This window comes from Rattus rattus, chromosome 18, assembly GCF_011064425.1.
Source record: "Rattus rattus isolate New Zealand chromosome 18, Rrattus_CSIRO_v1, whole genome shotgun sequence".
Classification (NCBI taxonomy): domain Eukaryota; kingdom Metazoa; phylum Chordata; class Mammalia; order Rodentia; family Muridae; genus Rattus; species Rattus rattus.
This window is the reverse complement of record NC_046171.1, coordinates 22,012,767-22,038,275: the sequence shown is the minus strand read 5'-3', so window position 1 is coordinate 22,038,275 and position 25,509 is coordinate 22,012,767. Positions and strand designations below refer to the sequence as shown.

At 38.6% G+C, this 25,509-nt stretch overlaps 1 protein-coding gene across 1 annotated transcript in view; it reads left to right on the top strand.

The window, feature by feature from the left end:
- The window catches only part of Ctnna3 (catenin alpha 3), a 1,495,245-nt gene that overhangs the window by 1,182,617 nt on the left and 287,119 nt on the right, over nt 1–25,509 (top strand). Inside the window, exon 13 of the mRNA XM_032888434.1 lies at nt 20,745–20,896. Coding sequence (XP_032744325.1) covers nt 20,745–20,896 — 152 coding nt within the window. The remainder of the gene's footprint in view (nt 1–20,744; nt 20,897–25,509) is intronic.

The following is a 25,509-nucleotide window of genomic DNA, read 5'->3' as shown; positions in this document are numbered from 1 at the left end:
GGGGAAAGCCACATAGAAGAGCTAATTAACACACGGTTTATTAAAATTTACTGGAGCTGATTAGAGAGAAATTCCCTGTGTGCTCTCAGACCTTATTCACTGGCAAAACATCTGAAATTCAGTGTGTACACTTTCCCATACTTAGCTCTTTGCATGTTCTGCACAAAAACCTCCTCACCCTGTGCCAGAAATGAGACCTGGGCTCAAAAATGGAAGATGTTGGGTGAGGACCAACGTGTCTTTTCCACATAAATCTTGGCCCCCGAGTTGTTCTTGCAAACTCATCTTTATTTTCTCGCTTCCTAAAGTCTATCAGCAGGAAAGGAGAAAATTTGGCAGGAGCACAAGTTATATTGATTCTTCACACATTTTTTAAAGAGAAACGCATCGAGTTTAAAGCAACACCCCTAGAAGTTGTCATAGCTCAAGTTTTTCTGTCCCTAGGGGGCCTAGCATGTTTGATACAGCTTTCTAGTCTAGAAGTTGGGGGAGGGAGATGGTAACAAAACCAAAGTAATGCTATCTAAATTATACCCCTCGGTGCCCACCCTACCCCCCCATTTCATTTAGAATTTCACAAGCAAACGTCTGTCTCATGGCAGACTTATTGCCAATCATGTCAGATTAACTAAGAAATAAAATAGGCCACTGCTCCAATTTTCTTTCTCTGAGCAGCTATACCCCTAACATCTTTAGCTCAGGGTCAAAAGTGGTTTCCTTCATTCCTTAGCTGCCGCCTCCTCATTGCCCTTGTAGCGCACCAAAGCTTCCTAAATCTCAATTTCAAATCTTTTCATTTAGACAGATGCATCTGTGGAAGCAGAGGGTACCTTCTCACTGCCTTGAATCGTTCCTCTACCTGCAGCTCATAGAATTGTAGAAACATAATGTCCTCTCTCGTGTCAAATCTCATCTTTCAAATAACAGGCACAACAACATCATTGTATTAAGTGAAAACAAATCCTGCTTTGACAAGACACGTAAGATAGCTCCCAAGGATGCATCGTTACTGGCTGGTACTCTGTTGGCATATTTGATCTTGTTCTTGAATGTCTATTGCCACCATGAGCTGCCTCACTTACTGACGTGTGTTCTGTTAAAAGTACTTTAAATACACGATGAACATTTGGAGTTGAAAGGGACTTCATCATCCTGGGCTCCTAAGCTAGCCAAATGCTTAATCTGCTTATATTATTTACAAAGTATTAGATATTTCTTTCCCTTGCTTCTAGTTGTAGTCAGCACATCCTTAGCAAGATAATAGAGAATAAAGATAAGACACCGGGGATTTGTCTTCCTGAATAAACAGGAGGCCACCAACTCTGCTCGCTGCCTCCTCCTCTCGCGCCTTTGGCTATGTGCACACATGGAGCTTGGCTGCCTTAGCTGCTTTGCAGCCATGCAGTAAAGCCTAAGGACAAGCGCCAACACCGAGAGAGCTCTTGAGTACACACAGAAGAGGAGCCTGGATCTCTGTTGACATAGTGGAGCTGCAGGATCCACAGAGATTGTCTGAATATTACATCAGACGACAAGAAACATCTCTTTCTCAAGTCACTTTCATCTTGCTGTGTCTTCACCCGCTGGAAGTGTCATAATTTGGAGGCTGAAGATACTGGAGTCTCTTTATGAGCAGGGGTTGGAGGAGATGGGGATGAGAAAGCAGAATGATTGCTTGAATGAAGGAAATGAGAGACACATAAATTTTGGACAGATATAATTTACATCTGTACATTTTAATACTTAAAAAATTCTCAAGTTGCATGCACAAGTGTGTTCTGGGCCGGCTTTGCCTTGTTCTATGTCTTCATTTCCCAAAAACCATTTTACGTTATTGTGTTTTTATCTTAAAGCTGGATCACCTAGAAATGATTCCGCTTTCCTACTTACTAATTAGGTAGGATTAAATTCTCTCCATCTCCCATCAGTTATGGCTGTATTTTAAGGTGGGGTATAAATTTATGCAGAAAAACATAGATTCTATCTACCCATAAATTACATTTTAAAACAATATCAGCTCACTGAGTGCTGTAGCATTAACTAAGTTCTGTTCTAAGAAACTAAGCAAAGAAAATGCAGTGTCAATTTTCAAAAGAAAATGGATAAAAATTCATGCAGTCCTTTATATGTGTATAAATACATATACATATGTATATATGTATATATGAATATTTGTGTGTATTCTCATGTGTATGTGCAAGCTATCTGAGGGTCTCAGGGTATATGTATAAATGTGCAGAGTGTACATTTGAAGAAGCCAGATGTTGGCAATGAATACCCTCTTGCCTTCTTGGATTGTGCCCCATTTCCTCAGTGAGGCAGGGTCTCACACTTGAACCTTGCTTCTTGTGGTCTAGCTAGGCATCCTTCTCTAAAGATTCCTTTCTTGGTTTCCCCTTTACTGAGTACTGATGTTAAAGGTAGGTCACTGTGTTTATCCGTCTTTTACTTTGTACTGGGAGCCAAACTCCAGTCATATTTGTGCAGAAAGCCCTTCACCCTTTGAGCCATCTCCCGAGGCTCAATATCGAGTATTTTTCCTGATTGTTTCCATCAAAGCAAGTACAACGTGCTCAACTCTGTGTTTTCAGTTTGCCTCATCCTGTTTTTACACGATCACTTCCCGATTATTTCTACCTTTTAATTTATTATCAAGCTTTTCAAATACCTTGTCTTATGACTTTTCTTTTAAAGCCAGGGAGAAGAGAAATACTTAGCCAACATTTTATAAAGGGCTACAATATTTCCTGAAGTACCAGTTTGAAATCTATACAGATAATCTTTCCCCAGATTAAAGTCGCACACAGCTCTGTCTACTTTCCAAAACAAGCCAGTGAACAAGATAAGCTTTCAGCGTCCCAACATTGACTATGCAAACATGGAAGGTTAAACAGAAAGCAGGCCAACACATTCATGAATCACCACATTGGAGCGGAGCAGTTCTGGTATGCATAAGAAGAAATAAAAACCTGTGCTCTTGTTTAGAAGACCTCACTGACTTTTTAATACCATGATACGCCCCAAACTGAAATTTCTTTATGATTATAATCAATTTGAACCAGTGATGAGAAAGTACTAGGAGTCATACAGTTTTGCCTTTATCCTGGGAGAATCATGAAATGCCCTGACTGGATAATTTTACCTACTTGTTTCTCCCTATAAATCCTTGAAAAGCCTTGTAAAATAGCGAGCTAATTTCCTTGCTTGGTAATGCATATGCCTTCACAGACTTGGAACTTATGTCCAGAGTGTTGTGCATTTATTCAATTTTGATTGAAGTCTAAAACAGTAAATGAAATGTTCCATCTGTGCTCTGTCTCTCTGTGTCTCTCTGTCTCTGTCTCTGTCTGTGTGTGTGTGTGTGTGTGTGTGTGTGTGTGTGTTGTGCCTGTGTGTGCATGTGCATGTGCAACTGTGTGATTTTACATATGGAAGCCAGAGGACAATCTTGGATATCACTCCTCAGTTACTGTCCACTTTTATTTTTTTTTTATTTGTTTTGAGACACACCAGGTTCACTAGGCTACCTGATCACAGAGCCCCAGGAACCCACCTTGATATAAATCCTCAGTGCTGTTGATCAGAAGCACATGCTTCCTGGATCAGCATTTCTACTGGATTCTATCGTGACTAACATTCAATCTGACTTCATGATTAATGACAAAAGTTAATGTACACCTCCCACGGCAAGAAAGATTTGAAAGAAACAGGCAATGCCATGAAATGTCACTACTACCTTCACGGTGTCCCCTACTAAAGCGAGGGCACTGAGAGATAATTTTAATAAGAATGCATCATGTCCCATATTATTACCTCCTCAGACACTGGGGACTTTTTGCCTGACAGAACTTGGGACAATTATCTTGTCCACTCTGTCCAGATGATGTGCTGACAGGTTATTTTCTGAGCAATAACTTGAGATATGTGACCTGCTGTCCTTGCCAGCAGAGAGCCTGTTTTGTAGTTGACAGCAGCAGTCATTCCACAGAGAGCCTGACATTGGTAGCTTTGTAGCCTTTGGGTCAGACACATCTGGATTTGCTTTCTCATGCTGGAAGGCAGCCTTGAAGCTTTTTGTTAGTTTGTTTATTTGTTTGAAAGTTAGATTCTAACATTGCCTTTTTTTTGGTTTTTTTTTTTTTTTTTTTTTTTGCAAATGGCAGCATGGTTCTGTTGGAGCCTTCCAAACATGTAATCAACAACTGTATCTATAGGATCACAGCTTTTAAATTCTAGTGCCATTTTCCCATCTTGTCAGTAAGGCATAGTAAGTAGATACAGTTTTTGAAACTCAGTCCTTAGTACAGCTCCAATCCCTATTGTTGTCTACAGGGAGATTAGTAAGGCAATGACTATGTAGATCAGTCAGTTCTTAGAGTACCTGAGTAAAATATGTTGTTCTTATATCTACTAAATGAATTCAGTTTCATTAATGAATGTTGGGAAAGAGAAATATCTTATTGTGAAAAGATTCTAATAAAATTTAATGTCAACAAATACTTCAGTTCTTCCTTTCAGCGACCATTTGATTGTCATATTTCTTTCTCATGTGGTACATATAGTTTTTAATGCACATTATATAAGGTCCTTGCTAGAATAATAGAGTCCCACTTGGTAAAGCCAGTAAAATACTATCAAAAGAGATAGTTAGATTCTGTTTCCTCTTTTGAACTACAGGGAATATTTAGTAACGCAATAAGCACATAGTAGATTAGCTGGAAGTTAACTCCCTCTCTTGCTTATCCATAGCACCAAGGTTAGCTATACTGTTATACATGCTCCCCTAGTCCAAACATTTTTAAATTTTGCATGATTTGGCTTACTGTCATAGCTTCGAATGCTATCTCTATTCAAGTGTTTATGTGATCTGTCACTGCATGTACCTCAACCACTTTCCCTCCCTGTCATCTAAACCCCTCCCCTCTCTGATAGATAACTGGTGGGCCTCCAGGCTACTTAAACTCACCATGAATAGGCAGTGCTCTCTGACATTTCTGTTTCATGTCTGACTTCTTTTGTAGGGTTCATATTTCTTCCTTTCTATAAGAATCTGGAACCAATACTGTAGTCATCTTGAGTGTTCCCTTTCCTACTTCCCTGTATCTGAGCAGTAATCAGCTCTGAAATCTCTGTCTGGGAAGCAACTGCCACTCCTCCTCATTGCCAATATCCTGTGGTGTGTGGGGTGGGGGTGGGGAGGTGAAGGGGAGAGGGGAGAGCTTGGGCAGCCATGCTGGTTCCTTTAGGTTCTTCCCACTTCCACTGTCTCCCTCCCATTCACAAAGCTTCCTGAGATACTGTCCTGGGATCTCAGTGGAAAACCACCCTGAAAACATCTTTTCAGTCAAATCAATTATGACTAGATGTTAAGAATGTATTTCAAATGTGTTACAAAGGAATAAGCTTGAGCACATTAAATTAAAATCGATCTTAATGATAGGCAGGGTTCAGAAGGATAAAATGGTGATTGTTATTGGATTCCCAAAAATCTGGTTAAAAACAGTCAATCTGTTCACATCATTGTTAATTGAATCGAATTGTCTAATTCCCTACAAAATGTCACATGCTCACAGAAGTCTGTTAGAAACGGCCCTTTTAACCAGGATTGTTGATCCCTCCCATTGTAATGAATGGCACTAAAAAGAAGCTTTATCCCGGATCCTGGAGTCTGTGACTCAGTTTCCCATTCATGGTCACACCAGAACCCTACTATGCAGCACTATTAATTACCTGAAGAATTAAGAATGACCTGTTAACATCACCAACTCATAGAATCTCTGGCTTTTATTCTTTCTGACATTTTACAGCATTAAGAGAAATTATAGTCTAAACTCTTCTCCACATCATTTTAAACCTCTGAAGCTTAATACCCTTCACTAGTGGGAATTTCATTGATTTCATACAGATTCTAGAGCAGACAGGAAATTCAGACTAACATGTAATTAAGGAAATCCTTAGATTTCCATAATACATAAGTAAACCTTACATCTGAGGCCATCCTGTAGTCATCTATGTGTTTGTTTCATCTTCACAGAGATTTTAATCCTGAAAGGTATGATTTACAAGACAAAAACCACCCACTTTACAACTATTTGTGATCTAAGTTTTACTAGATATAGAATTGCAGGTATCATTAAGCAGAAGCTTAATGAGACAAAACCTTGGTTTTGTTATCTTTAAAATAGAGATAATTATGCATATCAATCGATAAATATCTATTTAAATGATTTTCCTTTAGTAGTAGAAAAATATTAATGTATAGACAGGCAGAAAGGGACAGTGGGGATAAAAAGTCATGGTTCATGCCTAGGAATAAAGGCTTCTCTAGGTGGCTTAAAGACAAAGGACTCCTTAACAAATAAACAAATGCAAGAGAAAAGATCAGATGGTCCAAGAGCATTAAAGTTAAGAAAAGCAAACATGCTTTTGGACACTTTTCTCTCTTCGTTTTCTGAGCAGCCTTTACGATGATGACTTGTAGATTTTTTTTCAGGGGTAGAAATAATAAAACGCTGTGTGAGAGGTTCAGTGTGCCTCAAACACAAGGTTTTCTGCCCACTTTTGCTGATACAGGGGATTTGGAGGTAGCTTTGAGTATTTGGGGTTTTATCCTAATTAATCCTCTTAGCTTCAGAACTCTGAGCGCCAGCCATGCACGGAATGTACAGTGTGTCCACTGGAAAGGTGGCAACACAGGCTGCAGCAGAACTTCAGTGAACAGGAGCAGAGGAGGTTGGAGAACTCACTGTTTTCATGCGGAGTGACAGTATGGTCACTAGAACAGGGTGAGGCAACCAGTTCCCAAAAATCTTTCTGACTTGGACTCCAGGTAAAGTTGGACATGCAGCATTTCAAACAAAAGGAAAATCCAATTTTAACTACTAGGCATAAAACTGTACAACCTGTGAAACAGTTTTTGGTGCAAATTGAATACACATGCATGTATGTACACATTGCTTTCTTCAGACATCAAATGGAGCGGTGACCACCTAGCCCAATAGTGGTTTTCTTTCTTTTCTTTTCCTTTCCTGTTCTTCAGTACAATATAACAGGAGCAGGGGACACTAGTGTAGTCTGATACAGCATGAAGAATGCGACAGAGCTGTAAAGCATGCTCCATTAGTTTAGCAAACTATATAAAATAGGAAACACAAAGAGTAGCAATGTCTTCCTACCGTAGCTCTGGAGACTGAGAAGCATCTCATCAGCATCTAGTGAAGGCCTTATCATTGCATCTAGAAAGGCCAGAAATCATCACAGTGGAAAACAATGCAGGCTAGCAGAGGCCACTCTTCCTCTTCTTACACATCCACAAACACTACCATGGAGATTGTCCTTTCAACTTCACCTGCTCTGAACTATCTTTGAAATACCTCACCCTACGTACCAGTACCTTATACATTTGGAGATTGCATTTCTTACCCTTGAGTCTTGGATGGAACATGAGCAAACCCTGGAGATTCTCCAAATAGTAAATATCTTTATTTTGTATTTATAAGGAAGAAAGACTTGCTATCGGTAGGAATAAGTTGGGATAAACAACATCTGTGTTGTGATGTAGTTGCTTATTGAACCACGTTTGAGTTATGATATTTTTACTCTTTTCTGTCTTATTTATAAGGAAGAACATCCTCTCATGGAGATCCAGTAACTGAAAGAAACCCAGCCCCAGAGATTCCCATTAGTAGGAAGGGGAACAAAAGAACAGAAACATTAGAATAAGACTTGAGTACGAAATGGCTTCTACTAATTAGTTAAATACAAATTATGAAGTTCATAGCACACACCTGTAGTCTCAGTACTTGGGGGTTGGGGGATGGAGGAAGGGTACTTGAACTTCAGAGTAAGTCTCAGACTACCCTGCGATAGTGAGAACTGAAAAACAACAAAAACAAAAACACAAGAACAAACAAACAAAAAGCCAAAGACAAAAGAGACAAATTAAATGATATTTCACAAAAAATATGAATTTACACACTCAGCACTTAGTACATAAAATAAATACAGCTTCTATAGTCTCATGGCCCCATGTAGTCATCCCTTAAGACATAACTCATTATCGACATTAATTTCAAATAATTGGTGTTTTTAATTTTATTGAAAGCCATGCCAAGATAACTCATATATTATCTATTAAATAGAGAAATCCTCTAAGTTTGACAATTACATCATGTAGAAAACAGATACAAAGTGAGTCTCTTATATGTCTAGGATTTTTAACTCTGCAAACGAGGTGCTGGTATTGCCTAAACAAAGAATATTCCGGGGGCTGGAGAAATGGGTCAGCAGTTAAAGAGGACTGGCTGTTCATCCAAAGGGTTCTCATTCCATTACCAACATCCAAATGGTTATACATAACTATCTATAACCATTGAGACAGGATATACCCTCTTCAGACCTTTACAATCAAAGGCACATATGTAGCATAAAGACACACCCACAGGCAAAACACACATATATGAAGGATATTACAAATAAGCTTCTGCTATTTGAATCTATAATATCCTACAAAGGCCCACATATTAAAACCTTGGTCCTCTTTAACTCAATTGGAAAGTGGTGTATGAGTGAGGCCTAGTGAGAAGAAATTAGACCATGGAGGATAGACGTTTGTAGATCTCCTGAGACCCTATCTACTTCTTTTCCATGAGTTTGCTTCCTGATTTCCACGAAGCAAACAATTTACTGTACCATTAATGCCTTGTCAAAGGCCATAGCACAACAGAGTCAAACAGTTATGGAGCAAAATCTTCCAAACTGTGAAGCAAAACATACCTTTTTTTTTCTTCTGATTTTAAATTGATTACCTCAGGCTTTTTTGTCACCATAACAGAAAGACGATTAATACATACTCTTGTGAACCTTGCTTTAGTGTCTTCTTTAGCTGTTGTTGTAAAGATGATTGTTTCTTCTCCCATGGTGATTTAATCAAAAATATTGTTAAGTCAAAACTAGTAGCATCATAGAATGTATAATACGTAAATAAAATATGGAACAGTAGTGTAGCTAACTAAAGCAGCAAAGTTATAATATGTGCTTATGGACTTTCACACTGTGAACATAGTTGAAATAGACTGTGCTAAGCTAGATGCAACTCTAATTTAGAAATGTGTAAATTATGTCTCTTATCCTGTTTGTTCTTTAATCAGTGCTTCATTTATTTATATTGTGTTATGATTATATTTATAGCTATCCATAACTGCTACTCCCCTTTCTTTCCCTACAAATCTTCTAAACTACTTCCTCTATAGCATCCATTGAAGAAAATGAGGTTCTCCACATGAGAACTATTATTCATAGTAAATTAAAAAAACAACACATCAGGTTTTCTCAGTACACATGCTTTTGAAAAGGCTATTCAAGTTTTTCTTTATACGTTCTAAGGTTTAATTTTTATTTAAGTTAAGTTAACTGTGTGTTTGTGTGTGTGTGTGTGTGTGTGTGTGTGTGTGTGTGTGTGTGTTTGCAAGAGAGCATGTGCACATGATCATATAAATTCATGGTGCCCAGCAGAGAGTGTTAGATCCCCTGGAGTTGGACTTGCAAGTCATTGCTAGCTGCATTTGTGAGGGTGCTGGGAGCAAAACTCAGGCTCTATGTAAGAGTAGCTATAATTCTTTGGACTTTCTATAACCTGCCAGCTTCCCAATAATGACTCGGAGACCTTTAATTAATTATGAAACCTTTAGGCTTTAACTTAGGTTTGTTCCCAAGTAGCTCTTCTACTTAAATTAACCCATTTATATTAATCTATGTTCTGCCATGTGGCTCATTTCCTCTCCTCAGTTTGATACAGATGACTTCCTCTGCATCTTGCTGGCATAACTTCCAGTGCCTGACTCTTTCCCAGAGTCTGTTCTTTCCTCAAAAGTCCCACCTTTCCTCTTCTGACTCAGCTTTCCTCTTCTGACTCAATGATTGGCCTTTCATCTCTTTATTAAACCAATCGGAAGTTGATAGAGGGAGTGTTTACAAGCTATGATGCAGCCACATGAATAACAATGCCAAAGTCCAGTCTGCACTCAGCTCTCTACCAGCACAGAGATAAGCATTTGAAGACTACAAACGCAATCTTTACACACTGCACAAAACAGATCACCCCAACAAGCAGCACTTGCTGTTTTCCTTTGATCCATCTCTCTAGCCCTTCAAGTTTCTCTCAGTGGGCATCCCTAAGCACACAGCCTTTCAGTGGAGAAAACCATCCAGGCAACTCCCTACTTCATTGTTTCCCAATAAGGCAGATAAGTTAATTGCCTGTTAATTGCCATGCCCAGATCATAGGACCTTATAAAATTATGCTTTTTGGCCCCAGTTTTGAATCATGAGTGATTCTAAATCTATTAGCCTTCTTTCAAAATAATTTGGGGACCTCATTTTCATGTTGTTTGTATTCACTTTTGGAACCAGAAGATAAAGTGTAGCACTCAAATCTCCATTTCTGTGATTAACGAATCATCATGAACATGTACCTATTTAACCGATTTCCTTTCTTTCCACTGTCTTTCCTGGTCTCCCTTATATCTCCCTATCTAGCCATTCCACGAGTTCCTGGCCACCAGTTTCTCTTAATGTCTTTCTGCTTATGAGTAACTGTCACCAGAGAAAGTAATCATAGTGTGTGATACAAATAGAGAAAACATCTATGCTCACAAAGAACAAATGGCCAGCTTGTTCATTTTGCAGAAGAGTTTTGTCTCTGTTGCTCTTGGTTCTCTATCCCACATTTCTCTCTGACTTCCATAGTCCTAGTTTACTGGACTCCCTTAAAGAGTTATAGATCTTAGTGCAGACTTACAATCATTCCTTTTTACTTGTCTGCTTGAAAGTATTTGCAAAGTAACCTATAGAGCTTCACAAACGACAAGAAATTATGAGATAAAATTATTTTAAACATTATTTCAATTGCTATAAATGGAATGTGAGGGTTTTTTTAAATGTATTCAACCAGTAATAGTAAAAGGATTATAACAGTTTCTTACTCAAAATCTTATAGTCAATTTTTTCTCTGCATTCTAGAATAATGCCTATGAATTAAACATACTTGGGTATTTAAACCATATTAATTTAGGTCCCCTGAAGTTTTAAATATTGATTGTAGTTGTGCAAAGATTCAAGATAAATGAAGATCAGATACAAGAAAAATGAACTTGTTCCTTAAAATTCTTAGTCTCTTACCTCTGCATAAAATAAGTTCTTGTGAAGTACAGGAAATACCTATTAGTTCAGAGAGAATATAATCACAGACATCAATGAGATTTAGTCCATAATCTTGCACACTAATATCAGATTCCATTTAAAAACATTTAAAGGTTCTTTTAAGAATAAAGTATGCAAGTTAGAATTGAGGTGGCATTTGTTCTTATTATATATCTTATGTAGTTGGTTTAATATCAACAGATTTGGGATCTTTATGGTCTTCAAGGATGAACACTATACAGAAAAGATATCTTTAATTTTTCAAAATACAAATTATGGAAGCACTTCTTATTTCGTTCATCTACATTCCTTTTAAGGAGAGCGTATCTTGCCAGTAGAGCAGAGAATATTGCCAATGTGAAGAGCTGACGTCCAGTTTCACCACAGTGTAGATTATGTTAGAGTCTTGTGATGGGTAGCCATGGCTATCAATCTGGCATAATTTAGAAACATCTAGAACAAATGCTAAGCATGTCTGTAGGGGTTTTCCAGAGACCTGACTGGATTGGGAAGATCTACCCTCAAGACGAGTAGCATTGTTCCATTACAGGGGGCCTGGGTTGTATAAAATGGAGAAAACAAATGCAACAATGTCCAATGCTCAACGTCCTGACTACACGTTCAACGTGAGCGGTGGCTTCATACCAAAGTGTGAACAATGCAATCGTTCAGACCTTGACAATTCAAAATACAGCTATTTTCGCATGCATTGCTATTCGGATTTGGTTTTAGGCTGTCTATATGCTCTTAAAATTATAGAATCGCAACATACTTACAAAAGTTAAAAATATACAAAATTTGTAGTATGAATGATTTAAGCTTATCTCTGATTAGTTTACAAATAAATGAGGTTCAGACTATGATTATTGTATTTGGCTTTGACAGTTACTGGGGTCACCCCCTTATCTACTCCATAACTCCAGGCTTGACTACCTCTCTAGCAGTGTACCCCAGATTCTTGCTGTTACTCCTGGCCATGTGCTCATGGTTCCTCATCCCTCATGGCAGCTTCCTTCTTTTTCTCCTTCTTCCTCTTTCCTCCTTGTCTCTCTTCTTCCAACCAGGTCACTCCTAACCTGCCTACCTCTAATCCCTCCGGTGATTGGCTATAGCCAATTTTATTTAACCAATAGTTTTAAATCAAGGGAAAAGGTTTGCATAGCAAGAGTATATAAGCATGCGAAGTTACTCGTGGGCCTAGACCTTCAGGTATAGCATTTAGCATTATAGTACATAGCAATAGATACTCTCACAAATATTCTTAAGAATATCTCCATAGTACTGCTTCTTCTTCTCACTCCCTTAAGGATGACAAGTTCCCTTGCCCCTTTCTTTACCAGGTGAGGCCTTCTGTTTTAAGTTGTGTGAAAATAGGCAGAATAAGGCATACTGTCTTATTTCCTTTTCAATCTTAAACAATAGATAGTGTACATTAGGATATAAACCTGTGAGCCAAGATGGCAGCCCCATCACCATCCACACCCATGGGATTTTTATCTCATTCTATAACCATGCTGCCCTGCAGCAAGGCCCACAAAATAAGTTGATCAGAGCTGATGGGGTGTCCCAGTGACTGAAGTGGAAATCGGGGAGTCTATCTGGGCCTGACCTAGGACCTCTGCATGTTTTACGGTTATATAGCTTGGTGCTCTCATGGGACTCCTAACAGTGGGAGTAGGGACTGTCTCTGAGTCTTTTTCTTACCTTTGGGACCCTTTCCTCATCCTGGGTTGCCTTGTCCATCCTTGATATTAGGGAAGGGGCCTAGTCTTATTGTAACTTGTTATACGATGTTTGGTTGATATCCATGGGGGTACCACTCTTTTCTGAGGGGAAATGGAGGAGGGGTGGATTTAGGAGAGAGAGGAGGTAATGGGGAGAGACTGAAAGGAGAGGAGCGAGGGTAACCTATGGTAGGGATGTAACATATAAGAGAAGAATAAGTAAATAAATAATAAGTAAATGAAAAAAATTAAATAAAATAAACAATGCTGCCCTGATTCTATAGTGAGAACCATAGCTGACAAAATTGTTCCATGTTTACTTACTGTCTCAATATTTAAAACGCAAATACCCCTAGTGTCACCCCGTTATTTTAACTCCACAGTCTTGTTTTCCCAATATTTGTATTGGCCTTGTGTCATAACAGCAAATAATCTGTGTATCTTCCTAATTGAGAGTTCCATCAAATTTGGGCTTCCATAGGTACCCAAAAGATCCCTGCCACTCATGCAACATATAAATTGATAGAAAATTGAATTCCATATTTAAAATAAATTTTCCTTAGAATTTCAAGATATTATTTCATGCCTTTGTCTTCAGTGACCTCACGAAAAGTCTAAGGTTAACATATTTTAACATTGTATATCTCATAGTTTCTCATTTAAGGATTTAATTATTTCCTTCATCCTCAGCAGTTTCGGAGATATGTATCTTGAATCAAGTCAGTAGACTGTTGTATTGATTGGTACAGGCCCCTAGTTAATTGTATCTGTGTTTAAATTCTAACTCTAATATCTACTTTTGTCTGAAAGAAATGTTGCAACAACTCTTTAAGGGAGCTGGGCACAAGAGAAAAATGTACATTTAGAGGCAGAAACATATTATTATTATTATTATAAACTTTATTATTTATATTCACAAGTAAAAAAATAACCACACACAGAAATAAACCAGATGTGGAGAAAAACGTTAAATCACACATGTCTGATGTATTAGTGGCTCCAGAGAGGATTGGCTTGCCTTCTACACCTGGAGACATGATTTTGGGGGTTGGTCATGAAGAGCTTTGTGGATGAATTTACATAAAAACTAATTTTGAATGATAAGCCACAATTTCATATATTCTCAGGGGTGGAAAAGTGGCTCTATTTTTATTCTCAATCACAGACACCTGGGCACAGAAAGCTGGAGTTTGAAGACTTGGAACTGACACTTTTATGTTCTTCCAAGGAATCCCCAGCAGATACCAAAAGCTGATTCACTGATACTGATTAGAAAATGTTCTGTTTCCTACTCTAGATTCTTGCCCCATGTTTTCTGCCTCAGGTTGTGTGAAATGCCTTTCTTTTACACTTAGCTTCTTGCTACAGTAGTTGTGTCTGGCCCAGCGAGCTGACAAAGCTGCACACATGGAAACCCTTTCCCTTCCTTTCACCCCTTTTTCTCCTATTTGCTTCTCTTGAGGAGACAAACTGTGGAGAAGAAGGATTGAATTTGAACAAGATATAGCATGGTAAATGAGTCTCAGGGGCGAATCCTAATCTAAAATTAAGGACAAGGAATATATAAAAGATCAAAGAAATCCCCAACCTACGGCAGTAAAGTTCTATCATGCAGATGATGTTCAAGAGAGAGGCTGACAGAAGATGGATGATATGTCAAGTATTGAGGGCAGGGCACAGCTAGAGAATGTGGCCTAGGAAATCAATTCATAGATAAGCTCTTCAAAAATATATACATGTATTTGCCAATTTGTTCAATTATATATTAATAACAAATTGTTTGTTTAATGTGTATGTATGTGCATGTGAGTGAGTATGTTTGTGCGTGTGTGTGTGTGTGTGTGTGTGTGTGTGTGTGTGTAAAGTGAGCCAAAGATAGGTGTGCATGTGTGCAGAAGGCAGAGATCACCCTATTATTTGAAAGGAGCCATTCATTTGTGATTCAGTGAGACAAGGTTTTTCACTGGGTCCCAGAGCTCACTGAATAGCTTAGTCTGACTGGCCAACAAGCCTCAGGAGTTCCAACAACCTCTGCCTCCCCAGTCTGAGGTCACAGCCTGCACCACTGAATTCATATTTGTATCTGTGTGCTGGGATTGAACTTGTGATCTTGTGTTTGCCTAGCAAGTATTTTACAGACAGAACTGTCTCATAAATCCTTGTATAAATGGAATCATAACTCAGCTAAATGAATGATGGTATCAATGTACAATGGAATAGTATACAGTAATTAGGATGAGAATATAATACTGTGCCCAAAGAGAGGCACATCACATACATTTACATTGAATAGAACAAGACGCAGGAGTGTGTGCAGTATGATTTGCTTTATTAATGAACAGACAAACTAATCCATTCTCTCATAAAGAACATGTTTCTTAGTATAGCAGTCAGCCAATACTATATGCGTCACACTTTTTAAAAAGTAAACAGTGTTTTGTACATTTTCTGGACATCAGAAATCCAGGGGAGACTTAGCCAGATAGTTCTTGCTTATGCTTGCGTCGAACATTTAGTGAAGCTATCACCCTAGACTACTAAAGGCTGGTGCTACCCTTCTAGCTATTCCGTGAATCCTTATACACTCTCTGGCCGTTTCCTAACAGAGACAGTTCTTAGTGATGCTGGACTCTCCATCAGCTGTTGATGAGATGGGGATTAAGTCCTTAGAGCAGGTGATATGAAGGAAAGAGTTACCAAGACAGGAACTACAATATCTTGTTAACCTGTTTTTAAAAACTAGGCCATATATATCACTTCTGCTCTGTTTCCTGGGCATGCCAATGATACAGCACAGAGACTGAGAACTCAGAGATGTGGGTAACAACAAGAGCATTATGGTTCCTATTGAAAACATGTTATCGCATATCATAAAAGTTTAAATTGGTGTATTCTGAATAGTTTTAGGGTAAAGAAGTTGCTATTAATAATAGAAATGTTAGAAGACATTAACTCAGAAAAAAATTTAGCAGACAACTTTGTAGCCTCTCAAACCAAGGGCATATATCATACAGAAAACTCATTAAGGACTCCTTGCCAGAGGACCCACTTCTTTTAAGATTTTTTAAAATTTATAATCATGTGTATTCATGTGTATCTGTGTATGGAAATATGGGTGAAGGTAGAGACCAGGAGAAGACTTTAGGTCCCCTGGTAGAGTTATAGGAGACTATTGGTGCACCAAATATGGGAAGTGATCTCAGGTCTTCTGCAAGAACAGTTCATGCTCTAACTTGCTGAGTCATCGTTTTAGCTTCTAAGTATCTCAGTTTTCAAATTACTTAAAAAAAATGACTGATTTAAATAAAGAGGGATTTGAGGAAAGTTTAAAATAGGTAAGTTTTTCATATCCAGAGGTGTTTAGAGGCCCTGAAATAATTCAAATGCTTATTAATATTAACATGTGGCTTAAAGTTGAAAAACATCAAAGTAAAAGCTTGGAGAGTGAGTCATTTTCTGCCACTGGAGGTGTTCAAATGTATACCCTCAGCCTATTCAGTATGCAGAGTAGTATATGTAAGAAGATATCTCCGTAGGAGTCTAAGGGCATCATTATCGACTCCGTTAAGTCATATCGTGAACTACAGATGGCTTAAAGGTTAAAAGTGTACACTGTTCTTATAGAGGACGAAAATGTGGTTCTAGCATCCACATCAGGCAATGCACAACTGCTTATGACACTTGTTCTCAGGAGATCCAATGACCTCCAAAGATACCTGTACTCATATGAACACACACACACACACACACACACACACACACACACACACACATACACACACACACACATTTCTTTTAAAAAAAATCTTAAAGATATATGTCTTTCCTTTCTTTTACTTCTTAGTTTGGGAGCATGGTCCACCTGCTTAAAAGGCAGAAACAGTATTTGTAAAAAGAACAGAATTGCCGTTCTGATTAACTGTGTGGTCTGTCCTAAGTGATCAGAGTTAGTCAGAACTCCATGAGACACCTCTGAAAGGGGGCAAGATGTTCTCCCATCATGGAATTAGAGACTATATATTTTTGGAGATTTCAAACAACTCCCTATTACAAGATCTCTATTAGATTCATAAATATTAAATGAATATGAACTATAACATTTGTGTTAAATAAAATAGAAACAAAGGGTATGAAGTAATTATCGAAGCCGCTCTATGATTAGTTGTACTTTCTGTTATAAATCACCACACCCCCAGCTGCGGAGGCAGAGCGTAATGAGATAGTGACATAACTCTATATGAGTTTTCAAAGGCCAACTTCTGTACATTAGTAATCTTCAAAGATAGAAATGTAATTATAAATATTTTAATATGAGTTTATCAGTGATTGACAGCATGGATTGGTGACGTCATTTCTAAGCATCACCCATAATGAGTCTGAATTCTTTTCTGACCCATTTAATTAGCAATTATGCACCCTCATCTACTTTCAAATGCGCATAATAAATTTAGCAGGGATTAAGAAGGGATAAAATATTCTCTGGTTACTACCAGAAAGAGGCTCAAGGTTTAGTAGAATTTGGCTTCTTAGGTCTGTTCACCTCATTGTCAGGAAATTAACATTAATTTTCCCAGGAGCATTACGGTGTAGGAGCCTCAGGGATTTTACTTATTAAAAGGAGACAGTGAAGATGTGGGGTTCAGAGAGCAGGCTCCAGAGTCTCAATTACTTGCCTTTCACAGATTGGCTGTATGACCTCAGTTTCTTCATTAGTTACATCAGGGTGGTAATAGTCCCCGACTCCTCAGGCTTCTGTGAGGAGTACATTACACATGTAGGTAAAATGTTCCAGTTGGTGCTCAGCACTCGGAATGGACTAGAAGTTTGGAACCCAAGTAAAGCACAAAACAATAGCCAGAGATCCTGCTACATCTAGGTGTAAAGAGGGGAAGCAGAGACAGGAAAGTCCCTGGAAGGCCATTGGTCAGTTGCCTAAAGCGAGAACAGAAATAAGTTGAAGTTGAAACTGAGGTTGTCTTTTGCTCTCCACGAAATGAAAGTTAGCTTTCATTCTACATACTCTGAACACAGTGAAGAGAGAAAGCCCAGTTTTAAAAAAAAGTCTAGAATTGGTTTAAAACTTGGTGGATTAAGTAGACAAGATCTTTGTTAGAAGCAACGAAGATGTTGTTCACAAGTCCACCTTTCTTTCATAAATCTATACGTGAAATTTCAGGAGTTTATCTTCCTTACCATTGATTAGAAAGAGTTTATTTAACATGCACCTCCATTTGAGGAATGATTGAGAAGCATAGATTTGTTAGGTCCTTTGCTTTGGTGTGTGTGTGTGTGTGTGTGTGTGTGTGTGTGTGTGTGTGTGTGTGAGCGCGTGTGTGTAGGTCAGAAGACAAGTAGTGACTATGAATTCTCTGCTTCCAAAGGTGGGTGCCAGGGGTCTTCCAGCTTGGCAGAAAGCACCATTTCCTACTGAGTCATCTTGCCAGAACTACATTTTCTTAGATCCCAGGTAGATTAAGGATTTAAGATTTAAGGATTAAGGATTATAATATATTCACTTTTATTTCTTTGAAAGTATTAAAAACGATTACTCCTGGTTAGAGCTAAACAACCACATGACTATGATCTAGGTAAGGCACAGACACAGATGAGCTTTAAGGTAACGAAGGAAAAATGCATTGCACACTAAGGAAAAAGTTGAAATCCCATCTGTTCTTCAGAATAGAAAGAGAGATGATGGGGACAGCTTTGCTCTTCGAGAGATGCTAACAGATTGAAAGTGTCAATCGAGACTTAATGTGTTGCCTGCATGTTGATAGAAGAGTTTTGAGTGAGGAGGGTGCTGGAAATTTTGTTCAACAGATAGTAGCAGCTTTTGAGAGCACAGTGCTCGATACTTCACTGTTTTTTAAGGTGAATGAATGATGCTAATAGAACTAGAAGCTATTTGTTTACCTCAGTGACTTGGGTAGGTGTTTGTGTTCACAACTAGAATCTGAAGGAGATATGAAATAGCTAGATGTATTTTGACAGAGTTTCCACCTCTCTATCCACTGCAAAATTAATCAATGAATGAATAACAGTCACTCATTTAATATATTTGAATGCTCTAGAAGACTGAATGAATATGTTCTGATGTACCTCTGAAATGAACAAAACCTAAATCACTTGGAAATGCAAGCAGATTAGAAAGTACTGCCCCCATGCTTGGCTCTTGTATATTTTATTCATTTCTTCAGCCACTCAACTCACTAAAATATGTATCCAGTACCTTTCAGTGTAGGCAGCTAAGATACAAACAAGAAAAGGTTTCAAGAAGTCATTGAAAACTTAAAATCACAGTAATGACATGACTTATTTGGGAAAACAACATACTGACTGGAGATTTTGTGTCAAACCTTTTTCTTTAGGTTAAGAAGTCAGTTCATTAAGAAGTTCAGTTAGCCTAAGGAATGGGCATATTTCTACAGGTCCTACAGGAATAGAAACATAAAGTGGACTTAAGAAGGAGATGAAGTCCAGGGGTAGTACAGGTACAATCTGGCAATGGACTTAGCATATAGTTTGATGACAAAGTATATTATACTTGAAATTTGAATAGAGATCATGAAGAGGTCAGAGAAAATACTTGGTTTATTATTTATTTACCTGTTTCCAATGAATGACTGTGTAGAAGGTAGAACATAATCAAATGGTTTGATTATGGCTAGTTCTGTCCAAAGCTTTGTGGAAACCTAATCCTCATTATGAGATCTTAAAAGAAAGATCCCAATGGAACCTTCAAGCGATCGATACTGTCCTCATAAACAGATTCACCCATTAATATATTCATTAACAGATTTGACTACTAATGGATTACCTCAAGAGTAGGTTTGGCTAGGTCTCTCTCACATTCTTTGTCTCTCAGAATAATAATGTATGCTTTGGGGCACCTCAAGAGGCTACCAGTAAGAAGGTTTGCAGAGTCGAAAGGTATTAAGCTCTTTTGAAGATAGAGCTTAAACTGGTTTTGAGCTGTTTGATGTGGGTGTTGAGATTCAAATCCTAGCCCCATTTAACTTACATTTAAAGTTGGAGTTTTGTTTTGTTTTTTTAATTTCATACTTACTTTAATGTGTTTACTTAAAGAGCAAAGGTAGAAATCATCTATGGATTAACCTAAGACGATTCTTCCTTGTGCATAGTTGGTGTTCTACTGGTTCCGAGCATAAGATGCTGTCAAGTTATTTTAGTGTTATGAAGGAAAAGTCTTACCCAAAGAACAGCACTTTTAATTCTTATAAGATAAATTAGTATCAATAACTACATATACCAACTCAGAAACTTTGTTACTGGTTTCAGTCTTTAATGGCATTGACTTATGTGTGACTGTTTATGCAAACCACATCATACAGGTGGAGTTCAGTTGTCTCCTTCTATCTGTAGAACCCAGATATCAAATGCATCTTGTCAGGATAGGCAACAAAAACTTCCCTACTGAGCCAAGTTGCCAGCCGAGTGTTCTCCTTCTTTAAATATCTTTATGGTCATTATCCCAACTATTTTCCACATCAAGTCAATTTTTCAATTTCCTGAGCTTCATATTCAATAGCTTTAGAAATGAGAAATGCTCTCAAGCTTGATCAAAAAACGCAGAACCTAAAAAACAGACTATTTTATATTTCTATAACTATACTTCTCATTGCTTTTATTTTCCAGAGGTCAAAATAACTCTGCCATAATGCTTGATTCTCTTTACTAAAAATATTTTTTAAAAAAATCTAGCAATGAGGTATTCATTTAAAATACAATTCTGCATTTCCGGGAAGCTGTGGGAGTCCAGAAATACAATGGATCTAATCTCTTTATTACTTATTTTCATAGTGATCCCAGAGTTCGTGACACAAGTGAATGTTGCCTTGGATGCCTTAAGCAAGAATGCACTGACTGCGCTCGATGACAATCAGTTTGTGGACATCTCAAAGAAGATCTATGACACAATCCATGATATCAGGTGTTCAGTCATGATCATTCGGGTAAGCCCACTTTACTTGTTCTTGACTTATTTCAGAATTCCTAACCATCTGGTATGCCTGGAAGGAGGCCAAGAAATGTTTGGTTTCTGTGGTCTAACGTTAGTTCTGAAATCTGTCAGTACCTCAAAATCCCAGTCTTTCTCCCAAGCCAGATCTAGTGTCATTTGACTTACATATTTGGTTATAACTCACACAAAGAGAGCACATTAACCCAGAGCATATGGATAAATGAGAAGCCTCATTTTATACAGGTGTCTCATAGCATGATCAAGAGCCAAAAAATAAAAATAAAAAAATAAAACACTCAGAAATAACATCCTTGCTCTCCCTGACAAGCAAGACAGATCCCACTGCTTAAACAAGGTGTTCCTGTGGGCAACTCCCGCCCCCTTCCTAGACCATAGACTCACACAACATTCTGCAAGGAATCTGACTACTAAAGATGATAAGAACAACAAGCCCTTTAAACTTTCCAATCTGGGATTACTCTATTTGAGGAAAAAAAAAAAAAAGAAAATGAAAAAGAAAAAAAACTGTCTCCCAAGGGTGTGACTACATCATGGGTTGTGTATACGATGCATATTCAGAGGCCAAAACTGTTTGTTTTAACTCAAGTGTTGCCGTGCATTTTTAAGATATTATTAAGGTAAGTTTTTTTGTTTTAAAAAAAATGCTTACATAAGGAGAGGAAAGAACCGTTTCTCATGACAGTTCAACTGGAGGTGGCAAGAGAGAGGTATGAAATTCTTTTCTCCCTAGTGTGGGAGCAAGATGCCTTAGAAAGTGAGGCCAGGTGTAAGGAAATCTCGGCAGGGTTATTATGAATCAGTATGGGTGTTGATCCTGCTGCTGAACTCTTGATGCTCTGTCGAACACAGCTCAGAATTATTTCACCCGAGGTGAACAAAATCTTGAGATTTATCCAGCTGTTCATCCTTGATTAAATACTACACTGTGGGCTATTTACTGAGGCCTCCTGCTCAAAGCCAATGAAGCACCTGGCATCAAATAAAGGAATACTGGGCAGGGTGGTGGGTACGTGCAGTAAGGAAGACTCAGTAGAAGGTATGAGAAAAGTGTGTAGGCGTGAATATCGTTCACAGGAATTAGCTGCTGCAGAACTGGGAAGAAGGAAGTAGATGAGAATATATGAATAGATTATCGGGAGTGTCTGTGTGAGGCCCGATCATCATAGCGGTTTACACAATGGAGACGTCTGCGAGCCTTGTGGAGAGTCAGAAGACGTTCTGAAGCCTACCTGAACAAATGGAAGGATTGTAAGAAAAAGCTTAAAGGTGTCAAGGTGCTGGATCTTGGGACTTGGGACTTAATGAAAGTAAACTTAACGATGAGTATCATAGAGAGAGCCCCCAGATATATACAGATTTCCCAATTACAGTGGTTAATCTCAAGAATGTGCACTTTTGCAGCATTGCAGTAGGAAGAATACTTCTAATCTTGAAATCTGGCCTTTTCCTGGCCTAACAGTGAGTCCAGTGTGACATTCTCAAGGAATGTCCGGGTATTCACAATGACTGTTCGCCACTCTTCATGATGCTAAGAAGCTGATTCTACAGGGTGCCTGTGCCATGAGCTTCAATAGCTTAGATGAGTCCCATGCAGTTCTTAATTTACAATATCTTAAGTTTAATGGTGCCTTTACTAGGATTCCATTGTAATTCGAGAACCACCTGTACTGTTGGGAAATCTACAAAGATGTAGTTGTGTGATTGGATGTGTGATATTATAATACTACTGTATCCAAAAGATCATTCCAAACATGCAAGGTCCCTTGAATCAGGTGTGTGTGTGTGTGTGTGTGTGTGTGTGTGTGTGTGTGTGTGTGTGTGTGTGTGTGTCTGTGTGTGTGTGTCTGTGTGTGTGTGTTTGGTTTTTTTTTAACCTTACATATTTGTAATTGAGTAAAGCATGAAGGATATTTGGATCCTGGACACAAACGCAATATCTAATAACAATATACAAACTTCACATAATAGTCTCATTGTGATCAAACACAACACTTCAACCATGTCTATATGGATGTTTGGTAAAAATGAACATTTGCTAACATGTAAACTCCAGGACAGAGGAGCCACATTTTCTTCAAGTTTGTCTAGGGATAAAAAAAATAAATAAACCTTATAACCCCTTTTAGTAGATGTTCCAGTATTTATTTATTTTTCCTTATGTTCTGCATTGCTTACATATAGCAAATCAAATTACCTTGCTGTTATTTCTACATGTTCTTCCCATACAGAAGTCCTGTCTGGGGCCGGAGAATAATTTGTTGTAATTATAGTTTACAAGGAAGTAATTTTTCTCTATAACCATTTCTTTTTTCAAGGTAAAATTTCTACTTCTGTTAACTTGTGCTTGTTTAATTTTCAACTAACCTCTTTGTTCCTTTGGGGGCTGCTAGGAGGAAAGGTTTACATTTCCAGGTAATGGCCCATGCCTGAGGGAAACCAAGGCAGGAACTCGAACAGGACAGAAGCTGGAGGCAGGAGCTGCTTACTGAGACAGCGGCAAATGTATTCTAACTAAACCCTCTCTTAAGTCAAATAACATAGTTGTTATTTTACGCAATTTATATGCTGTTTTACTTCTGTTGGCTTACTTTCCCCAATTTCAGACTCAGGGACCATTGGACTAAAGACAACTTTTACTATTACTCTTGGGCCTAAATTCTCACTCAATTAGACTTCTTTAATCTTCTAAATAAGCACTTATGCAATGTGTCTAGTGGCTTTCCAAGTTGATTCTTTCCGACACCAACATATCGCCAGCTAGAGATATGAAGTACTGAGTTATATTTCCTTCATGTAAATCATTAATAAAAAATGCCCAAATACTGACCATTTTCTCCAAAAACCCAACCACCCCCCATTTCCTTATTTGTTTTCCTCTGCACAATTGTTTAAAAGCAGTTTAATATTAAAACTCCAATTTTCTCCGAGTTCTTTGACTCTTGAGATTTCTGTTAACCCTTCATGCTCCTAATCGCTAACCTCTCCAACTCCTTTTTCTCCTTTTTATTTAAATTTTTTCTTAATTATTTTGTTTACATTTCTAGTGTTACGCCCCGTTCCAGGTCTCCCCTTCACAAACCACTCCCCCCTCCTTTGCCTCTAAGTGGGTATTCTCCCACGCCCTTACCCACTCCTACCTCACCCCTCTAGCATCCCCCTTCTCTGGGGCATCAAGCCTCCACAGGACCAAGCCTCCCCTCCCACTGATGCCAGATAAGGCCATCCTCTGCTACATTTGCAACAGAGCCATGGACCAGCCCACGTGTGCTCATTGCCAACACCTTTTTCCAACCTCCACTTTCCTGAGAACCTCCATTCTCCTGGATGCCTTTTCTTCTGCAGATCAAACTACTTCTATTTCTTTCTTTCTGGTGTTTCTATTCTTACCCTGGTGCTTTGGTAATAGGTTACCTTGGTTACAATGACTGACACTGCATAAGAATGCTGTTTGCTTTCGTAGTCCAGGGGCGTTCTGAGCCATTTCACCAACAGGTAACGCGAAGCTGTAACGTACTCTTTGGCATACTCTTTGGCTATTTTATACTGTAGCTTTAGAGACTGAGCCAATGTTAAAAATCCATCCTTTATTCCTCCGTTCGTTTCAAGTTTCGTTTATATGGCCACATTCCAAAGAGTCTTGGGATTACAAATGAGAGTTCATAAAATGTATGAAAGTAGGCTGAAAAGACGCTCTCAGGTGGGGTTAATATAAAAACAGATGCTCCTGTGATAATGTTGGGTCGCAGATTTCCAGTCAGGGCTGCAGTTTTTATGCACGCTGTCATCCCTGGGCCTTCGGGTACTTCTCAAGTGCTATGTCACTTCTACCCACTGCGCTCCTTTCCGTAGTGCCGGCACTAATGACACCAGTTCCCTGCCAACCCCAGGGAACACTTTTTTTTACTCCACAGGAGTAACTGTTGTCAAATGTGAGCCTCCTCCGGCTTTGTAGCTCCTTTGTTGACTGTGGAGCATCTTTTCCCCTCACCATTTGGGACTTATTAAGCACACAGAACGAGCACCTTTTCATTTCTCGCCACTGAACAGATGTCCCGAAGTCACTTAGTCACCCTGCTCGTCACTCCAAGGGCGTCTGCCCAGAGATTCCCAGTTGAAACATTGCCCCTTTGGGAGATGTCCTGACTGCTTTACTGTGCCAGGATCAGTGTATTAAAAACAAACAAACAAAACAAAACAACAACAAACAAACAAAAACCAGCAGGGAGCCTCCTAAGGGTACTCAGTCAAAGGCCTGTTTTTAAAGGTAACTAACTTCATATGTAAATCTAAGCCAAACCTTGGTAGGAAGAGCTCAGTAGTAGGTCTCTTGCTGTTCTCTCTCAAAACAAAGAAAGGAACTTGAGGGAACCCAGAAGCCCTCTGGCCTTGGTTAGCTGTAACTGAGACCTGATGCTCTGAGCACACTTCTTTCCTTCCTTGTGTCTGTTTAAGTGACTTCTCACTTTGGGAGTCAGGGTGACCAGGGTAAGAACATCCATTGAGAAACGTTGGTTAGGATACAGACAAAGAGCCAACAGGTGACAGAACCTCATGCTGGGAGAAAGATGTTCCATCTGAAGTTTT